Source organism: Condylura cristata, unplaced genomic scaffold, assembly GCF_000260355.1.
Source record: "Condylura cristata isolate star-nosed mole 26May11 unplaced genomic scaffold, ConCri1.0 scaffold00033, whole genome shotgun sequence".
NCBI lineage: Eukaryota > Metazoa > Chordata > Mammalia > Eulipotyphla > Talpidae > Condylura > Condylura cristata.
The window spans coordinates 16,330,877-16,348,968 of NW_004567134.1; the positions used below are offsets into that span (position 1 = coordinate 16,330,877).

Consider the following 18,092-nt stretch of genomic DNA (forward strand, 5'->3'; position numbering starts at 1 on the left):
CCCTTCCGCGTGGACGCTGAGGCCGCCTGGGCCTGGGGCCCACGTGGGTGCGCAGGGGCGAGGGGACAGGAATGTGCCTGGAGCCCCACGGAAGCAGGCACGGAGGCGCGCGGCCCGCGCCGGAGGGGGCAGGCGGGAGGGCAGGGCTGAAGGAGGAAGCTCCCGGCTCCGGGGCGAACCCCCAAAGCGCCCAGCACCCCCGCCACACTGCCGCGGAGGCCTCCCAAGTCCCGCCCCCCCGCTCGCCCGCTGACCGAACGAGTTGAGAAAGTCCGCGATTTTCTTGATGCTGCTGGTGATGACCTCGATGTACTCCCGGTTCGCCCAGTCCTGGTGAATCTCCCGCTGTACCGGGTCCTCCTGCCCCGCCATGGCTGCCGCCTGAGAAAGCGCGTCTGCGCAGGCGCCCGGGCGCGCCAGGCCGCCAGTGCGCCTGCGCCGCCGGCCAGCGCCTACCCTCAGCCCCGCGCCAATCCACGGGCAGCGTGCGCGCCTGCGCACTGCCACGTCCTCGCGGTGTTTTCGCTCTCCGCCCACGCGTCTGAAATCGACGTTTCAGCGCCGGGGAAACGCAGTGCGCACGCGCCGAGAGCTCCCCACGCCACCCCCATCCCGGGCCCTGGCAGTTTGGGGCGTTAAGGAGCTCGTGGGGCTTGGTCGCATCCCCCTCGTCAGCTGCTGCAAACCAAGGTTGTGGCCTGTGTCAGCAAAGAGATGAGCTTGACCAGCTGAATCCCGTTAACCACAAACCACTGGCTACAGCGCCTTCACGGCGCGGCTCGGCGTCCCTCGTTGGTTTATCCGTAGTTACAAAGGGGACAGACACTTGGTCGGGTAATGCCCAGGGGTGGGGAGACGTGATGGGCTTGTAAATAAACAGCAGGCCAGGCAGCACAGCACTGCCTGTCGGAAGGAAATTTAACTGGAAACAGCCATAAGCTACCTAATAATCATTTCATTATGAAAATCGCTGGAGGGGTGGAGGTGCTCATTGTGGTATCAAAAAAAAAAAAAAAAAAGCCAGCTCCGTCTCAACAGTTGGGGTACTGTTTGTAGCTGCTCATAGCACCTGTTAGCCGCTGTGTAACTGCTGATTGTGATCACAGCCGTTTAACACATAAATTGAAGGAAAAAACAAAATACAAATGTTTCTGTAATGGCAATCATGCAAAAGTTATGTTTGCTTGAGGACAAGTTAAATATGCCCCAAATGTCTCTATTTAGTTTGTCAAGGTAGGGAAATTATGGGCGATTTCATTTTTGTTTCAGGGAATACTGACAATCTGGTGCAGTAAATGCCTTTTTTTTTTTTTTTTTTTTTTTTTTGGTAAGAATCAAATATCTCCCAGACACATCACTAAGGTTGTCTGGAGTAGCCAGTATTTTGTTAGACTTTTTTTTTTTTTTTTCAGATACAACCGTTTGCACAGAGAAACTATTACTAACAGTCCTCTGCTCTGGGAGATTTCAGTAGCTATAATAAAGCTGGCTCACAACTATTATCTCATTGTACCCTTACAAACACTGAAGTCAGAAGGGGGTTTTCATTCTACAGAGGAAAAAACTCAAGTTCAAGGTCACAGCAAGAATTAAGTGGTGGCCCTTCACCATGACTAGATTCTCTTAATTTTGACTCTGAAAAGAGGTTCAAGTCTTTATATGGGCACTGCTATGTATTCACAAAGTGATTCCTAAAATACCGTCAAGGTGTCTCCGAAATGATTGTTGAAACAGTATTCTGCTCATTCAAGTCAGATCAATCTGCTTTCCCATAAAGGAGGATATCCTAGTTTCCAACCCCAGGCCCACCAGAAACAGGTCACCATTCTGTGCTTTGGTTTCCTTGTCTGTAACAGTAGGCTAGCAGCAGGTGGGGCAGCAGCAAGTGGGCAAGAAGGCACAGCAGGCACAGAGCCTGGCCCTCAGAGTAGCACTCCTGGCCAGTTCGCTCTGCTCTTACGCAGAAAGCATCTCTCCAGTGAGTTACGGTCTTCCACCGACAAGGCCGCCTCCATTCTTCTCCTTTTGCTGAGTTCCTACACACCTGTGCCAGGCTCTCCCCTGTAATTCCAGGCGACGGGAGGATCTGATGCCGTTCTGCAGAATACTCCTTCAGACTTCTGGACTTCCTCTGCGCTTTGTGGACTGGCAGTCTAGCATTTCTTCAGTCAGGGTTTGCAGTGTGCTGGCTCTTCATTGGAGGAATTGTTCTGATGCAATGCAGGGTTGCACAGGAAAGCTTTGGGGATGCTGCCAGTGCATCAAGGGATGCTTCAGGGTGGCAGGTTGCTTCAGCATAAACCAGGGCTCTGCTTCGAGTTGATTATACATTTCATGGAACTTAGGGAATCCTGGCAGTTCCAGGTATAAAAATAGGACAGAACTGAATTCTCGGCCCTCCCTGGGGGCCCAACAGGGTAAAGTGCAGCCCTGTGAAGCTGGCCACAGCCACTGCAGCACGAATTTGATCCCTGGCCAGGGAGCTAACACATATGGTGCAACAGAACTCTCCTGTCTCACCTGCTGCTCCCTTCCCACACCTCTGGCCTACATCAGTTCCTGTATGCATAAATGAATAAATCTTTTTTAAAAACTCATTTTGTTTGCTTTTAAAATAATGTGTCTAAATAAAGGTTACTGGGTAAAATGTGTAATTAAAAATCATTTCATCTCTGCCTCTCTCCCTTTCCTGACCTGCCCACAATCTCTCCACTTCCTGCTCCTTCCACATAACACAGCTCACAGTTCTGGATTAATCCCTTCAAATCATGCGTCTTGCAAACCAGGATCTCAGCCTGACCCCGTGCCTGGCACCCAGTCTCTTCCCTTCAGCTTAATCTGAAGAACCAGACAAAAAGAGGGAGCTGGTAGTGCCGTGTCTTACAGGTGACAAAGAGGACAGTTTGCAGTTGAACAAGACAAAGGCAGGTGAGTCAATAGTTAATTCGCCCCACAGATACTGTGCTGGGCCCTGGGGTGGGGGTTGACTGGGTGGACCTCTCCCCCAGGGGGGAAGGCTTATTTATTGCTAAATGGTATGGTCCGCTTTCACCATTGCGCAAGGGGCAATTTTCAGTGAGTACAGCACAGTGTAGGCCTTTCTGGAGCTGAAGAAGGTAGGGCGTTTTCTCACTGGGACTCAAGGGAAGACCTGGACCCTGGCTCTCCCTGGGCCAGCTTTTGTGTGACCCTCCCTGACTGATTCCTGAGATCATTCCACGGCGGTAGCCAAGGCTTGAGCACCTGGGTCCTGAGCCTGAACACCCTCGAGCAGGGTTAACGGTGGCGTAGCTTTTCCCACGGCTGTAGGGCTGGTCTTGCAGGCGGGCTCGAGCCTCCGCAGTGGGGGTGTCCCGCCTGTGACGGGGCAGGGGTGTGGGAAGGGAAGGGAAGAGGCCGCCGGCCTCGAGCTGGTGCTCAAGACTAAGTGCCAGACCGCGTGTCCCGGGAAGGTGGGGGTGGGGAGTTCATCCGGACGCACCCTAGCGGGGCGCCTCGAGACCAACCCCCACGCACCCCCCACCCCGCCCCCGCAAAGGCTCGGGGCTCCCCGAGGTCCTGGGTCACAAAGGCGGTTGCCAGGCGCCCGGTGGAGAAAAGATGCGGCCGGGAACAGCAGCCGCACTCTGGAGCGTGCCGCCCGCGGAGTGCAGCGGGTGAGCCCCCGCCCGGTGGTGGGGCCGGGTGGTGGGCTCGGGTGGGTCCCCACGGCGCCTCCACTCGGCCAGCTCCGCCTGCCCGCCCCCAGGGTAGGGCCCCTCGGAGACGGAGACGAGCCCCTTCTTCCGGCAGGGCGGGGAGCCTCCCAGCCCTCCGGGTCTCAGGGGCGGCCTGGAGGACCCCAGTTCCCAGATGGACAGATGGGGTCCTTGGGTGGGAGGAGCTGAATGAGAAGCCGGGCCAGAGCCGGGGGCCCTGCAGTGGGAGCTCCCAGAGACCAGACTCGGGGCTCACCTGGAGAGGGTGGGTGGCGGCCCTGGGTGAAAATGGTGGGAAAGGGTCGGAGCCTTTGGTTATGCGTAGAGTGGGCACTTGAGGTCATTTACCTCCCGCCCTGGGGCCTTTTAGGTGAGGCTGTAGAGGCAGCCAGGGATTAAAGCGACCTGGTTATATCCTCGGAGTTAAACCACCCAACCCCCAGGATGGACCCAGGGCAGCCCCCATCTTGGGACTATGCTCTTGGGTCACATGGAAGCTCCGGGGCCTGTCACAGGCTGCCTGGAATAGCCCCCTGGCTCCTGGGCGCCCACCTCTCTCGCCCTGAGGCAACCCGGTACCCGAGCACAGGGTGAGAAAGGACCTGCACTGGTCAGGAGAAACTCAGCATTTAGAGGAATCAACCATCTCCTTTCGTTAACCACTGGCCCGGGCAGGCCCCCAGCTGGCAATGTCGCCCACTCTCTGAACCAGGGAGGCACCCTCTCCAGGTTATGGTGAGACGGGGCCGTAACCCGGCCTTTCCAGGCAGCGACTGGCCGGAGGGATCAGGGCTGCTGTTGGCCTTCTGTGGGAGAAGGGGCGGGCGGAGACGTGCCCAGGGCTCAGCGCTGCTCCCTTGTGTCAAAACAGCATTCTTGGCACCAAGAGACTATCCCCATCAGCACATTGAGAGCCAGGTCAAGCCCTCCAGCTGTGAGGTGCATCAGAACTCCCGGGAGGGCTGGTTTTAAACGCTGACCAGGAAGCCCTACACCCACCGTGGGTCTGGGGGGCCTAAGGTGGGCACCAGTGGTGCTGAAGGTGGCAGTCCTGGGGTACCACGTAGCCGCTGGCACAGGGGCTGGTCTCAAATGCCCGGGAAGGTGTGGCCTTCAGAGCTTCGGAGCACGGGCAGGTTATGACACACCCGCCAGGCTGCCCACATGGCAGGCCGGACCTGTCCATTTCGGACACGTCTGCAAGGGGGCTTCTGATGAGCTCTGGGATGGGTGTGGCACACATCACAGCCACCAGACTTAACACCTGTTCCCATCCCCCTGTGACAGAATGACCAGTGCTCTGGTGTCCTGGGAAACGCCATGTCTGGCTCTGCTCATTTAGGACGGCCCATGGCTGGATACCAGCTCTGGTCACCGTGGACCCCGCTGGACGAGAGCTTCCAGTGGCTGAGGCACACGACGCCTACGCCTTCTTCCAAGCACCCTTTCAGGGCTTCCCCCTGCTTCCCACACACCCCTTCTGACCTGGAGGTGCAGCTGTGCTTTCAAGAGGTCACTCTAGTCCTGGACAACCCAGTCCCGGAAACGGGGGTGAGTCCCAAGCTACCCAGCCACACCTCCGAGCTCCGAAGCACAACCAGCAAGAAAGGGCTGGTCAAGAAGCCCCAGCCCGTGCGCCTCAGCGGCGTGGACTCCGTCTTCGGCAGGGTCATCACGGCGCAGCCGCCCAAGTGGACTGGGACCTTCCGGGTTTCCGACAAGTCGGCCTTCTGCAAGATCATCAGCCGGGAGCACCAGTGGCCCACTGGCCTGAAGGAGCCCCAGGTGCAGATGACGGTGACCATGTGCAAGCAGATGCTGCGCTCCATCCTGCTGCTCTACGCCGCCTACAAGAAGTGCACCTTCGCCTTGCAGCACTCCAGGTAGCCGGCTCCACTGGGGCCGCGCCGCGCCTCTGCTGAGCGCCGGAAGCTTCCGGAAGCCTGTCGGTGTAGCGGGACGGCGCCGCGCCCTGCTGTTGCTCTGGCAAGCAATGACCACTCGGGAGCCCCTTCCCTACCTTCCCCTCCGGGAAAGGGCCAGCAACAGAGCCGGGAGGACATTCCCACCGTAGAGCGAAACCACCATGTAAGTGTCAGCGCGCGCTGACGTGTGTGTGATTAAAGAGCCATTAAACGAACCGTGTAAACCACACGCCGCGTGTGAAGTCACTGGACACCTAAGGTCGCACTGAGGTGTGCGAACAAACGGTGGAACGAGGCTGGTTTCAGAGGGTGCAGGCGAAGGAGCCCGGGTCTGCGTGTGGGTGCCACGCAGTGAGGTAAAATGCACCTCCCCACCCAAACCACAAAAGCATGGACACCCGACACCTCTGAGAGGAAAAGTGGGTAGAAATGTTAGCAAATATGAAATAGGCACAGCCTGGCCAGAACTTGCTAGCAACACCGAAGCGTTAGGTTCCCATGCTATGAGCCTGGGCGCCAGAACCCAGCCAGCCACCCCGGGACTGGGGGCCGGGCGCCCACCGTCAGCCCCGTCCTTTACTCCTGGTTTTTATAGCTTCCGGAGGCTGTTACACGCAGATCAGACGGCAGGAATGGCCAGTACTGAACACGCCTGCTGAGCGCGGCCCACGGAGTGCTCTGCCCTGAAGGCAGCTCGCCTTGCTGCTTCCCTGTGCGCCTGGCGGGGCTTCCCTGCAGAGGCTTGCAGGGCCAGCCAGCGCAGCCTGGGACTCCTGACCTCGGAGCCTCCAGCGCTCAGGCAGCGCGGGCCTCCTTGAGCCCAGCTGCCCTGAATTCTCCTTATACTCCGAACGATTCATTCCTTGTAGTTAGATTTCTGGTACAACTAGAACACTGGGCGTAAAATGAGCATAAAGTCAACATGAGTTTAGGCTGCATTTTCCCCTTGGATTTTGTTTGCCTTAAAAAGATACTCGTCACTTCTGCAAAAAGGTCACAAAGATCGTCTCATCTCGAATAATAGAAACAAGCCTGTAATAAAGCTAATCTGTTGTCACTAATCTATTATTTCTCCACACGAACCCCAGTTCAACTCCATTCTAGTCCCTGAATAATGAAGGAAACCAGAGAGGAATAAGGCAGCTGCCACACAACTTCAAACAAACTTTATTTGTAGAAAAATCAGCCCAAAACTAGCTCAAAGCCGGAGCCAGGGCTTCCGAGCACCGCGCAGACGGCTCGCCCGGGCTGTCAGGATGCCACTGGGCACTCGGAGCGGGGAGGGTCCGCGGTGGGGCCAGGCAGTGCGAAACGCACACACGGGCAGTGACCACCCACGGCCCTCTGAGGGACAGAGGGGCAGCAGCAGACTTCAAACCCAAACCCAAGTGCTAAGAGCTGGGAGGGCGTCAGGTCTGTGTCCTAATCAGAGTCGTCGTCGCTCTCAGGACTCACTGGCTCATGTTCTCCACCACTGGCGTCATCATCTTCACCATCCTAAGGGGCAAAGGATAACTCAGGGTTTTAGTCAGCGGGGTGACCCCATGAGTTGCAGCTGCTCCCACAGGACACACAGCTGTGCTGCATCATTGTAAAAACCAAGGGTAAGTTTTAAACCATCATTTGAAAAACGAATCCAGGGCTCCCAACTCTTCGGCAGGACCCTGAAGCTAAGGCCGTGCAGCCACTGACACTGACTGAACCCATCTGCAATTGAACCAAATTTGCGTGATTTTTTTTTTTTTAAGATTGATTTATTTATGCATACAGAGCTAGGGTACAGGCCAGAGGTGCAGGGGCAGTGAGAGGCTTCACCAGAGACAGAGCGGGGAGCAGAACAGGCGGATCAACAAAGTACACTGCTGAGGGGAGCAGCGGGCGGGCCAGGGGAGGGCTGCTGCACCATGGGGTCACCTCCGGGGCAGGCGGGAATCGAACTCATGAGGAAGTGGCTTTTAGATTCTCAGTGCTGTGCTGTAACCCGCTGCGCCACCAGGGAGGGCCCAATTTGCGTGATTTTTAACTAAGCCACCTGGGCTTCAGTAAGCATGAGACACGGTGTAGGTGCCACACAGGAACAGAGCAGGGACCCGAAATCAAATACAATGTTCAAAGTTAAAAACCTTAGGGACCAAAAAAGTGGTTCTTATCTTGAGAAAAAGGATGAAGCACAGCATGTTCTGCCACAGGGGACTAGGCGATAAAAGAATCGCTCATGGTCTGTGATCTCCGTCAGCCTCAACCTGCATAGACAGCTCCGCGACACGGATTCTGCAGTCTGGGCTTCTCGGGGTCCATAACCCACCTGAGTAACCAATCTAAACGTTTATGTGTTTCTTTGGCTTTCTTCAAAGGCCCGAAGCGTGTGCAGTGGCCCACGAAGAATAAGCCTCCCTCTTACTCCAGCACTCGGAGCCGACAGCTCTTGCTCCTGTTAGCTTTCGCTGAATGCTTTCACTCCTTTTTGTACATCCACAGTAAAACCACACATTTAAATGCCTTCACTCATTCTTCCCAGTGCTCACAACCCTTATTTCCCCCTTTAAAATGGTTTCAGGGCCTCTCTGAAAGTTAAGTCCAGACTATGAAGCTATCACCAGCCGCTGCAGTGCAAGTTCGAGCCCCGGCCAGGGCGTGACCCGCACGCTGCCCCCCTCAGCAGCGTACTTCAGTCCATCGCCAGTTCTGCTCCCCACTGTCTCTGATGAATCCTCTCATCCTCTGTACCTCTATACCCTGGCTCTTGTTTGCATAAATAAATCTTTCCAATAAAATAAACAAAAAACAGGAGACTGCAACGGGAGCGTTTAGCTCAAGCATGTTCTGTAACTTGAGGTAGAAGAGTGTGTGGTTTTTCTTGCTCCCAGACTTCATGTAAGCCCAGAATCTTTTCCAGAGGACATGAAGACGGACAGAAGCATGTGATTACCAACGCAAGCAGGAAAAGTCCCGAACACTGCCAACTCAGAACGACTGCCACCAATGGTGCCCCCCCCGTGCCCCCCCAGATACCTCCTCCTCCTGTGCTTTGCTCCTGGAGACCTGGGATGAAGGGTCACCTTCACTCTCAGCCACCGAACTCTCCTGGGAATTCTGGGATATAATCTCTTCACCCTAAACATGGGCGGGCAGAGACAAATGGCGAGTTTCATGACCACAGCTGGGGCTTCAGGAGGAGAAAGACTTCGCTCAGGACAATATAAAGGAGGAAGTCTCGCCATTCCAACGCAGCCAGACACGGACACCGCGTGACAGCGTCTAGACAGGTGTGCCAACGGTTTCTGCGATGACTCTGGCCCACTGTGTACTTTTGCACAAGGCCCACCATCATGTGCTGGTATCATACTGGGCTTTACAAGGGCAGAGTGCAGCAACTCTCCAGCTACTGTTTAAGTAGTCAGTTCCGGAGTCCCTTCAGGTAGAAGCAGGCCCACACACCAGCCCCAAGCAGCCACACAGGGCAGAGGAGTGGCACACCAACATGGCCACAGAACATCAGCTTTGGATCAGGACCGCTCAGACAGAAGCCCTGGTTCGCTAAGTCACGAGTGACCGCTAGTGGCCAGCTTACCTGCAAGTCCCGGTTTTTGAGGTTGCCCAGCCAGAACGCCTCCCTGCAATTGTTGAGGACAAGCATGGCCTTCACTCTGCAAACTAACAGCTCCAGAGTCTTTTTGAGCAAAGGCACGTGTTTGGTGAGTTTCGTGTCCTGGTGAATCTGAACAGAAGCCAGCGTGTTAATGCACACCTCCTCCATCACACGCCTTCACACCTACACGGAGTGTCCGTGCCCTGAGCCCGAGCCGGGGAAGAGCCCGAGCCTCGCCTGCACTGGCCAGAGCCGCGCTCCGGGTGGGGCCGTCTGCACAGCGCTCCCAAGACCATGGACCGTCCCTCACGCAAAAGGGCAGCAGTCACCCCAGCACGGCTTCCGGGTTCTTGTCAGCCTCTTACTGACCAAAGAGCCATGAATTTATCTGTAGTATCTTGGAGCTTGTGTGACACTGACATTAATAGCTTCTGTTTGGCTCAGATTCCGTCAACCCTGCTGCTCGGCACCTCCTGCAGTGAGAACTAGGCCAGAGCGCAACAGAAACTGCTCCGAAGAGTCAATGCTTTGCCAGCGGCTGCAGATCTCGTGGCTGTGCTCTTCAGACAAGTGACGACGGCCCACCCCACAGGCTGCGAGGGGAGAAGCCCCTCAGCCCTCAGCATGTCCTCGGGCGGACAGGCGGCTCCCGGATGAGCAGCACAGCTGCGTCTCTCAGCCTTCAGCAGCTCCTCGAGGTCCTCAGCAGCCAGCAGACCCCTCCCACCAGAGCAGTGTGTGGCTCATCACAGTTCTTCACATCTTGCCGAAGAGCTTCTAAGGGGTCAAACCACAGCAGCAGCAGCCCCCAACCTCGACCAGCCACTAAGGATCTGAGTACTCTGAGCCAACAGACACAGGCCACAAGAGAAAGGCTACAGAGCAGTCTACAGCGTCCCCGCAGGTGGACAGCGGGCGGCTGGGGCGTGGCCCTTACCTTAGAATGCCCGCACAGGTGATGGAGCAGCCGCGTGCTCAGCTGGAAGGTTTCCAGTAAGCTCAGAACATCCTCCTAGAACCAACAACACTTATAAATGCTCCTTTCACCTCAGATGCAAAGTACCTTTGCAACCATGGGCGCCAAAGAGGATGACCCTGCAGGAGGGCGCCCCTGTAGGCTCCAGCCTGGTGTCGACAGTCGCCAATTTCGAGCCCCAACAGGAGGGGCTGCCTGGCCGGCGGCCTCCCCTCCGCACGGCCGAGCGAGAAAGGCGCGTGTCCTGCAAAGTCGGCTAAGGTCAACTGTGTAGGAAACTGTCATCTGTTTCTACCCTCGGCTCACTATTCTAGGCCCGGACCCCACGGGGCTGAAAGAGAACTCAATGCTGTCCATTATAGTACCAATGACTATACGACACAGGAGAGTTCCTTCTAATTGCTCTTGAAAGCAGGACTAGACAAGCGCAAAGGAAGACAGAAGCACACATGTCCTGGGCACAAGAGCACCGCAGGTCAAGCTGCAAGACACCCCTGAGGCCCGGGGAGTGGGAAGTCGTGCTGAAGGGCTTGCGCGCAGCCCACTCGGGGCACTGGGGCATCTCTGGCGAGAACGGCAGCGGGCCGGAGTGGAAGCACGAGGCCCCAGAGCCCCAGCAGGGCGGCCCCCAGACCCGCCCTCCATCACCGCGGACGCTCGTCCCGCCCTGCGCTGGGCTCTTACCCGGTGTTTCTTAAAACTGAAGTCTAGGAGCGGCATGCACTGCCTGAGGAATGCTTTCACAAAGAGATGCCCGTACTGTGGAGAGAGGAGACACACGTGAGCACCCCAAGCTGAGACCTGTGCCCCGAAGGCCCCAAGCGTGAGCCAGCAACGCACCCCCGCTCAGGGTTTTTTAAATTTTTACTTAGAAAAAAAGCCACACTGGCAGGGGTCCAAAGAGCTAACGTAGAGAGTGTAATTTAATGCACAAAGTCAGTCTGCCAACTAACCTCCCAAGCCAGGCACTTACCTTGTCAGGCATAGCCAATCGGCTCCGATTAAGGAAAGGGCATGAAAGGGGCCTCCCCGGTGGCGCCAGGGCTGAAGGGCAGCACTGAGATGCCGCCCCGGCCAGCAGACCTCAGCAGTGGATTTCAGTGGCTCACTGTTCTGCTCCCCAGTGTGTCTGGTGAATCCTCTCACCACCTCCCCCGCACCTCCGGCCTGCACCCCATCTCTTGTACGCTTAAGTAAATAAACCTTAACAGCAGCAAATGCAAAAGGGCCCCAGCGTTAGAGCACGCCCCGCCCCGTGCAGCTTGCTTCCAAGTGCAAAAAGGTGGGTAGAGCCGGAGGAGCTCCCGCCGCCCCACGACGCCCCGGCCCCGGGCTGGAGTGAGTGAGGAGGAAGACAGCCAGAGAGGACCGGAATGGCACACCTCCGTCTGGGAGGACACGCCTGAGGGGGAAGCACCCTGGGAACATTCCTCGCTCTGCGCCCACTGCGCGACCGTGACACCGAGGGCTAACCGGGCTCGCCCACACGAAGGAGTCCCAGAGTGCTCAGGACTCAGTGCCACACTGGAGGCCGCCCAGGGGCTTTGAGAGGCCTCGGCCATTCCTCCTCCCCCTGCTGCCAGGGAAGGAGTGGGAGGGAGAGCAGCTGCCGGCGCTCATGACCGCGCCCGGCCCCTCCTTATCCTAAGACCCAGACTGAAAGTTTCAAGCAGACGGGCTCCCCCAGTCCTCTGACTCTGGAGAGGCGGCCAGTGTCTTCCCCAGCCCAGCACCAACCCTGGGGACGGGGGCTTATGGGCAGGTGAGCCCTTCCCCTCAGCTGGCGCCCTCTCTGGAACCCACGGCAGGAATAAGTAAGTATGAAGAGGGGAGCCCCTCACCTTCAGACACACGTGCAGAACGGGGCGACTATCGAACACCTGCAGAGAGAGGAGCCGAAGCTGAGGCGTGCTGCACTGGGCACCAGCTTCTCTCCCACTGGCTAAGTCTGGGTGTGGGAGAACTTACAGGGGTCCGGCAGGGCTCAGGGCAGTGACACTGCAGAGCAGCCATCACAGTGAGGCCCAAGGAGAAGGGGGTGCACGTGAGGGAAGATGGCACTCAGAGGGGCAAGTGCGCACCCGTCTCCAGAAGGGCGGGCAGAGAGGCGGGAGGGAGAAAGACAGTGGGAACCGCCTGACGAAAATCCGGAGCGGGCGCGCACAGAGTGAGCCTGAGGGGCTGGCGGGGTGCTGGGTGCGCTCAGATCAGAGCCCAGCGAGAGGCAAGTCAGTGCGGGACTGATGCTGGGAGGCCACGAGGAGAGAGGGGCCGAAGGGAAGTGACGCGGCCCAGGGAGACAAGGGGCTGTCCGCAGGGAAGGGGGACGAGGCAAGAGGTTGGGGGCAGCGCCCCAGTGAAGGGTGGTGAGCGGAGACTCCCTTTCGGAGGTCAGCACCCTTGCTGTGTCTGCGGGCGGCAGGGAGACGGCCAAGAGCCGGCACCTTCATCAGGTTGACGAGGACGCTGAAGTCGCGCACCGCCATGTTCCAGTAGAGCAGCTTCTCCTCGTGGACCTGCAGCGCAAGGGCACAGCACCTCTGTATCCGGCCAGCGCCTCGCTGCCCGGCCTCCACGGCCATTCAGGGACTTGAAGCCAACTACCCACAGGGCCGCGGCTCCCCCGTGGCGCAGGAGCCTGCCCGTGCAGCCTCAGGGACCCCGAACAGTTTTTCATAGAAGAGGGCTGCCCCACAGTGGTTTACAAGTAGGAAAAAGCGTCCGCCCAGTGCCCCCTGGTCACCAGCCCCTCTAGCTGGCCCATTCGGGGTCCAGATCAGCTCAGCACAGGCCGCCGAGGCCGAGGCCAAGGCCAAGGCTAGCTCTCCCCAAGGACCTGAGCCCACCTCCAACGCGAGGGAGGAAATGAAAGCATAAGGCAATCCTGAGCTGGCAGATCGAGGAAAAGCTTGGGAGAAAACCCAGACCCACGTGCTGCGGGTCTGTGGCCGCGCCAGGCTGCAGGTCTTTCACAGTCTTCTCCAGCTGCGCCATCATCACGCGGAAGAAGACGACAAAGGTGTTCCTAGGAGGGCGGCACGCACGCTGGTCAGGCCTCCTGGGGACAGGCCAAAGCCACGGCCCTCCCCGCCTTCCCGCAAGTGCTCTCCCCAGGGTCCACTGTGGGAGCTTGGGGCCTGGGAAGGACTCAGAGTGAGTCCAACCCAGTGGGCACACGGCCACCAGAGTGGAGGCGGCGGGCGGTGTGAGGGCAGCAGGGCTGCTGGGGCAAAGATGGCGGCCACTCTTGGGCCCACACCCCTCTAGCCCTCCCTTTGCGCGCTGGGGTCATCCGCCAAGACCTCCCTTTGCGCATTAGGGTCACAGCACGCGTCAAAGGAGCCTCGGAATACATTACAAACTGTGCAGGCCAACATTACGAGGCACAAAACCCATTAAGGGAGCGCGCGATAGACAAAGTCGGCCTTTTCTTTTGCAGGTGGTTAAGGTACCAGAAAGACGCCTCAAGCTGACAGGAAGAAAGCAGTGACCAGAGAAGTTTACTGGCTGATGGTCACCGGAACTGGCTGAGTCCCCTGGGGGTCAAGCCCGCCTGTAGCTAACTAGAGAAGGGAGACAGTCCTTTGGGAATCAGCCGGTCAGCGTGATCGCACCTCGGCAAAGAGCAAGAGGCGAGAGGTGCTTCACCTGGTCAGCGTAGGGAATGTGGCAGAAGAGGCATCTTTAGAAGAGTTGATCAGTTCCGGGACACCGACGCCCGCAATCTCCTCTATGGCCTTCAGGACGCTGTCCGTGTGCTCCAGGTAGATGCTGCGTGGAGAACCACAGGCATGTGAGCTTCTGCTCCAGAGCGCGGAAGCGAGATTCCTTTCCTGAGTTACCACCAGATATTAAGCTTTTATGTCTGGAGGTAAAGACAATGATGTCTCAATTCAAAACAACACTTGGACATCCTAGAAGTGAAGGGTGTGTGGAGGAGACAGTATCCGACTCACTGACTATCAAGGTAAGAAAGACAAAGCCAGACTCCTCTCCTTCCTCTATGACTAACAAGAAATTAGTTGACCGTATAAACGAGAACTACAATCTATAGACTACAATGTCTGTTAAATTATTTTTAAGATTTGTTTTTATTTAATTATGCACATAAGAGCTGGGGTGTAGGCCAGAGGTGCAGGGGTGAGCAGACTCACATGATACAGTGGGCAATAGGCAGACAGGAGAGGTCTGCTGCGCCCTGTGGGTCCCTCGGCCGGGGATCGAACTCAGGCTGCAGTGGCTACAGACAGCCTCACAGTGCTGACTCACCCCTCGCACTACCAGGGAGCCCCACTTCTGTTAATCTTTAACCTACTTCACCACTAAGCAAGGCTATTTCTCAGTCTGACCAGAGGAGGGACCAGCTGTGCCAAAACAGGAGGCTGTCTCACAGGAAGAAGCCCAAGCATCTCACCAGAGCAAAGCATGGAGCTGGTCATTGAGGGCAGTGCGGTTCTCCTCGCCACCTGGCCACACTCGGCAAAGGAACTGTCGGGCCAAGGACGCTGGTTGAGAAACAAAACAAAGACATCTCATGCATGGAAAATGAAATCTCAGCCTTTCAGGCTTTGGGGAAGACTACTGAGCATAAGGATTATTCTTTTAAAATTATGCCCAAAATCCCTGGTTTAACTTTAAATCAGCATCACGAGTTCCTGTTCCAGGAATGCATCCATTTGTCTGAGACCCAACACCTCCCCCCATCCTGTCCTGAAACACATGAACATGAGCACACTTGACACACACACACACACACAGAGAAGAACGCCGTAAGCGGACTCTGTTCCTACTGGACATGCCAGTAAGCAGTGGCCATCCACGCAGACTCAGACCAAGCCCTCCCCACCCCCCTTTTTTTTGTGCATCCGGAATTGGGGTCGAGGCCAGAGGTGCAGGGGCGGTGAGCAGATTCACCAGAGACAGAGCGGGGAGCAGAACAGGCAGACTGACAAAATACATTGCTGAGGGGAGCAGCAGGGAGACAGGAGGGGTCTGCCGCGCCCTGTGGTCACCTCCGGGGTGGGGATCGAACTCGCACGAGGTGGCTGCGGCCAGCTTGCAGTGCTGCGTCCTAACCCACTGCGCCACCAGGGAGGGCCCCAAGCCCTCTCCTTCTAGTCCACAGGAATAACAGGCCTGTTTCGCATTTCTGTCTTGCTTCCTGCTTGTGCTGCCAATTTGGATGTGCGGCCAGTGAGCTGCACTCCAAGAACAATGACAAGAGCAGGTCACAGAAAGATGAGGGACAGGATTGAGCCTTTCTTTGTATACAGTTCTGCTTTCTCCCTTTTTCCTCATTTTTATGCCTTTTATCAAATGGCTCATCTAATTAAAAAAAAAAGGAAGGCCATGAATAAACATAAACCAAACAGAGAATTATCTAGTCAACCGAGCTAAGTGAAGCCAGACTAAGGAATAATAGCAGCACAGACCAGTCATAGCTCCTTCCAGGGAAATGTCACTTCAGACATCCAGTCACACGGATATTTGCTTGTAAAATACGAAAGTGCCTAGTCTGTAAGCTTCAGTTTTAATCATATTCATGAAGAAAATAAATCGGAGGTTCTAAGCCAATCACCAATTTTTTCCTTGTTCTGAGCAGGAGCTGTGGATTTCTCCAGAATGGCCATCAGAAGCCTGATAAGATACAGGGCACACTGGAAAGTAGGGACGCTGTGACAGAAGTTCTGTAAGTAGTGGAAGCTCTGGCTGTAAGGAGACAGAAATCAAAGCAACACAAACATTACAGAAGTGTCCAAATCCATGAACTAAGCTCACGGAAGGGCTCCACAGTCCCCTCTTTGTGCGCCTCCTCTTTTCACTTTCCTTGTAAAGAAACCTTGTATTAACTGTCCAAAAAAAAGACTGATGGTTGAATTTTCAGCACTTTAGAGCACAGTTCTTTGAGGCTCATCAGAGAACTATGACTTTATATGGACAAAGGCCAGGCAGAACGGAAGCCAGGTCTAGGCGGGACCGGAAGGTGTCATGAACCAGCCAAGAAACCCAAAGACCAGTCCAGGCCACGCGTACCTGTGAGGGGGCATCACAGTATGTCCAAAATTGTACCAAAGCAAAACGAGAGTTAACTCTTGACTGACCGACAGGGAGAAGTCAAACCAGTTCAATGGCCCTGCCCTGCTGGAGAGGCGACAGGCACCGACACGGAGGGGGCTGGGCTCTCAGGGAGGTGGGAGAAAGCCCCCCTTCCTCCGAATGAGCTGAGGGAGGAGGCTGGGAGCCACGCCAAGACCCCTCTTCTTCCAAGGGGGTGGGGGTGCAACCAGCGTCTCCTGTGACGCAGCCCCACCAGAGACCAAGCAGAACCCCAAACAGTCATGAGTTGCCTGGAGCTGGTCAGAGCTTTCTTCAACCCCGAAAAGTCAAACTTCGCAGGCTGGTGGCTGCATGATGACTTGGTATGATTAGCCCACGGTTTCTAATGCTTCAGGATTTTACGAGAAAGCTCATCTATCTGAGAAAAAGGAGTTGAAAACGATCATTCTTCACAGCCACTGAGAGACACTCGAGTTGTCTGCACGAGACCTGGCGCACGCTGCCCCAGGGGTGACCGAGGCGAGTGGTCTGTCTGACCCACCTGAGCAGTTCTTCCAAGGGCTGGTCAGGCTCCACCTGCTTCAGTCGATTAGTAAAGACCTCGAGGGCGGAGTAGAGCAAATTCTGATTTTCAGGCAGGCAAAATCCATTCCTAAGGGCACATCAGCAAAGTTTAGCTGCAGGCAGAGCACTCGGGCAGCACCTGAAGGCCTTGAGCATGTATGACCAGCAAGTCAAGAGAGGACTCAAGTGCTGAAGTCCTCAAGTGCCCAGTGGCCACAGCTCTGAACACCAGACTAGGAGAAGCAGCCCACGTGAGTTTCCTCGAGGGCCTAACAGGCCTCCCAGAGTATCTGTTAATTTTTAGCATTTGATATAAGTGGAATAAAATATTATATACTCTCATGGTCTTGCTTTTTACTCAGGACCTTTTCTAACCCATGTTGGCTCGGGAATGTTCCACTCTATGGACAGAGCAAACTTTGTCATCCAGTAACTGGCTGGCAGACATTTGGGAGCTTGCATTTTGGGGCTGTTGCAAATAAAGCTGCTAGAAACACCTGCTCACAGGACGTGTGGGCATAAGCTGTCCTTCCTCCTGGGCGAGCACCTAGGAGTGGGTGCTAGGCTCTACGGGAGGAGTATGGCCACCTTTCAAGGGAACTGCCATCCTGTTTCAACGATCCAGGCCCTCCAGCAGCACACCCCACAACTCTGCCGACGCTCGCAAGGTAACCCTTTTCACTCTACATGCTGTGATTCTGACTTACATTTCTGTGACACTATTCAGGATGTTGGTCAAGCAGTGTTTGAGTACTGAAGACACAACGACTGTTTCTGTCTTCAGACAGTGAAGTACACACAGTTTGCCGGGAAAGACAGATGAAAAAGTAAACTAAAATACCAGTTTCTAGCATGGGAGTTAGGAGAGAAATGGGGGACAGGGTAGCAGGATGCTATGTGGCCTCGGGGCTGGAGATGCCTCCCAGGAGGTGGAGCTTCAGTCCAGACCTCAAGGATGAGTTCAAGAAGACTGTGGATCATGGGGTAAGGAGTCCAGTGGCAGGAAGAGTGTGTGAGAAGCCTTCAGGGGGAAGCTAGACAGCACTGAGAGTAACTCTACGTGGCTGGCAGGCAAAGTGCAGGGCGATGCATGAACTAAATGTAACCAGGTAATAAAAGCTCAAGACACTACTTAAGCATTTATATTAAAAAATCTGGCAGCAGTCTTCTGCCCACCTGTGCCTAGGCAGGGCCTCTTTTCCGCCAGCTCTGTCCCTCCGCAGGGCAGCGGCCTCCTGCCTGCCGGTGACCTGCACCTGCCGGGGCTTCTCTGCACTGCCCCC

The 18,092-nt window shown here is 56.0% G+C and overlaps 3 protein-coding genes across 3 annotated transcripts in view; 1 reads left to right on the forward strand and 2 right to left on the reverse strand.

The window, feature by feature from the left end:
• Nucleotides 1-413, reverse strand: part of BRK1 (BRICK1, SCAR/WAVE actin-nucleating complex subunit) — a 6,140-nt gene extending 5,727 nt beyond the window's left edge. Inside the window, exon 1 of the mRNA XM_004692379.2 lies at nt 255-413. Coding sequence (XP_004692436.1) covers nt 255-372 — 118 coding nt within the window. The 5' untranslated portion in view covers nt 373-413. The remainder of the gene's footprint in view (nt 1-254) is intronic.
• A 4,635-nt stretch (nt 414-5,048) lies between these two features.
• FANCD2OS (FANCD2 opposite strand) lies at nt 5,049-5,585 on the forward strand. Its single transcript, XM_004692380.1, has one exon. It carries the CDS (start codon nt 5,049-5,051, stop codon nt 5,583-5,585), a length of 537 nt encoding a protein of 178 aa, XP_004692437.1.
• Nucleotides 5,586-6,774: 1,189 nt separating this feature from the next.
• FANCD2 (Fanconi anemia, complementation group D2) overlaps nt 6,775-18,092 on the reverse strand; it is a 51,793-nt gene continuing 40,475 nt past the window's right edge. The window contains exons 38-44 of the mRNA XM_012732183.1: nt 12,633-12,704; nt 12,030-12,068; nt 10,873-10,947; nt 10,150-10,224; nt 9,195-9,341; nt 8,636-8,737; nt 6,775-7,120 (exon numbers count right to left, since the gene is read on the reverse strand). Coding sequence (XP_012587637.1) covers nt 7,046-7,120; nt 8,636-8,737; nt 9,195-9,341; nt 10,150-10,224; nt 10,873-10,947; nt 12,030-12,068; nt 12,633-12,704 — 585 coding nt within the window. The 3' untranslated portion in view covers nt 6,775-7,045. The remainder of the gene's footprint in view (nt 7,121-8,635; nt 8,738-9,194; nt 9,342-10,149; nt 10,225-10,872; nt 10,948-12,029; nt 12,069-12,632; nt 12,705-18,092) is intronic.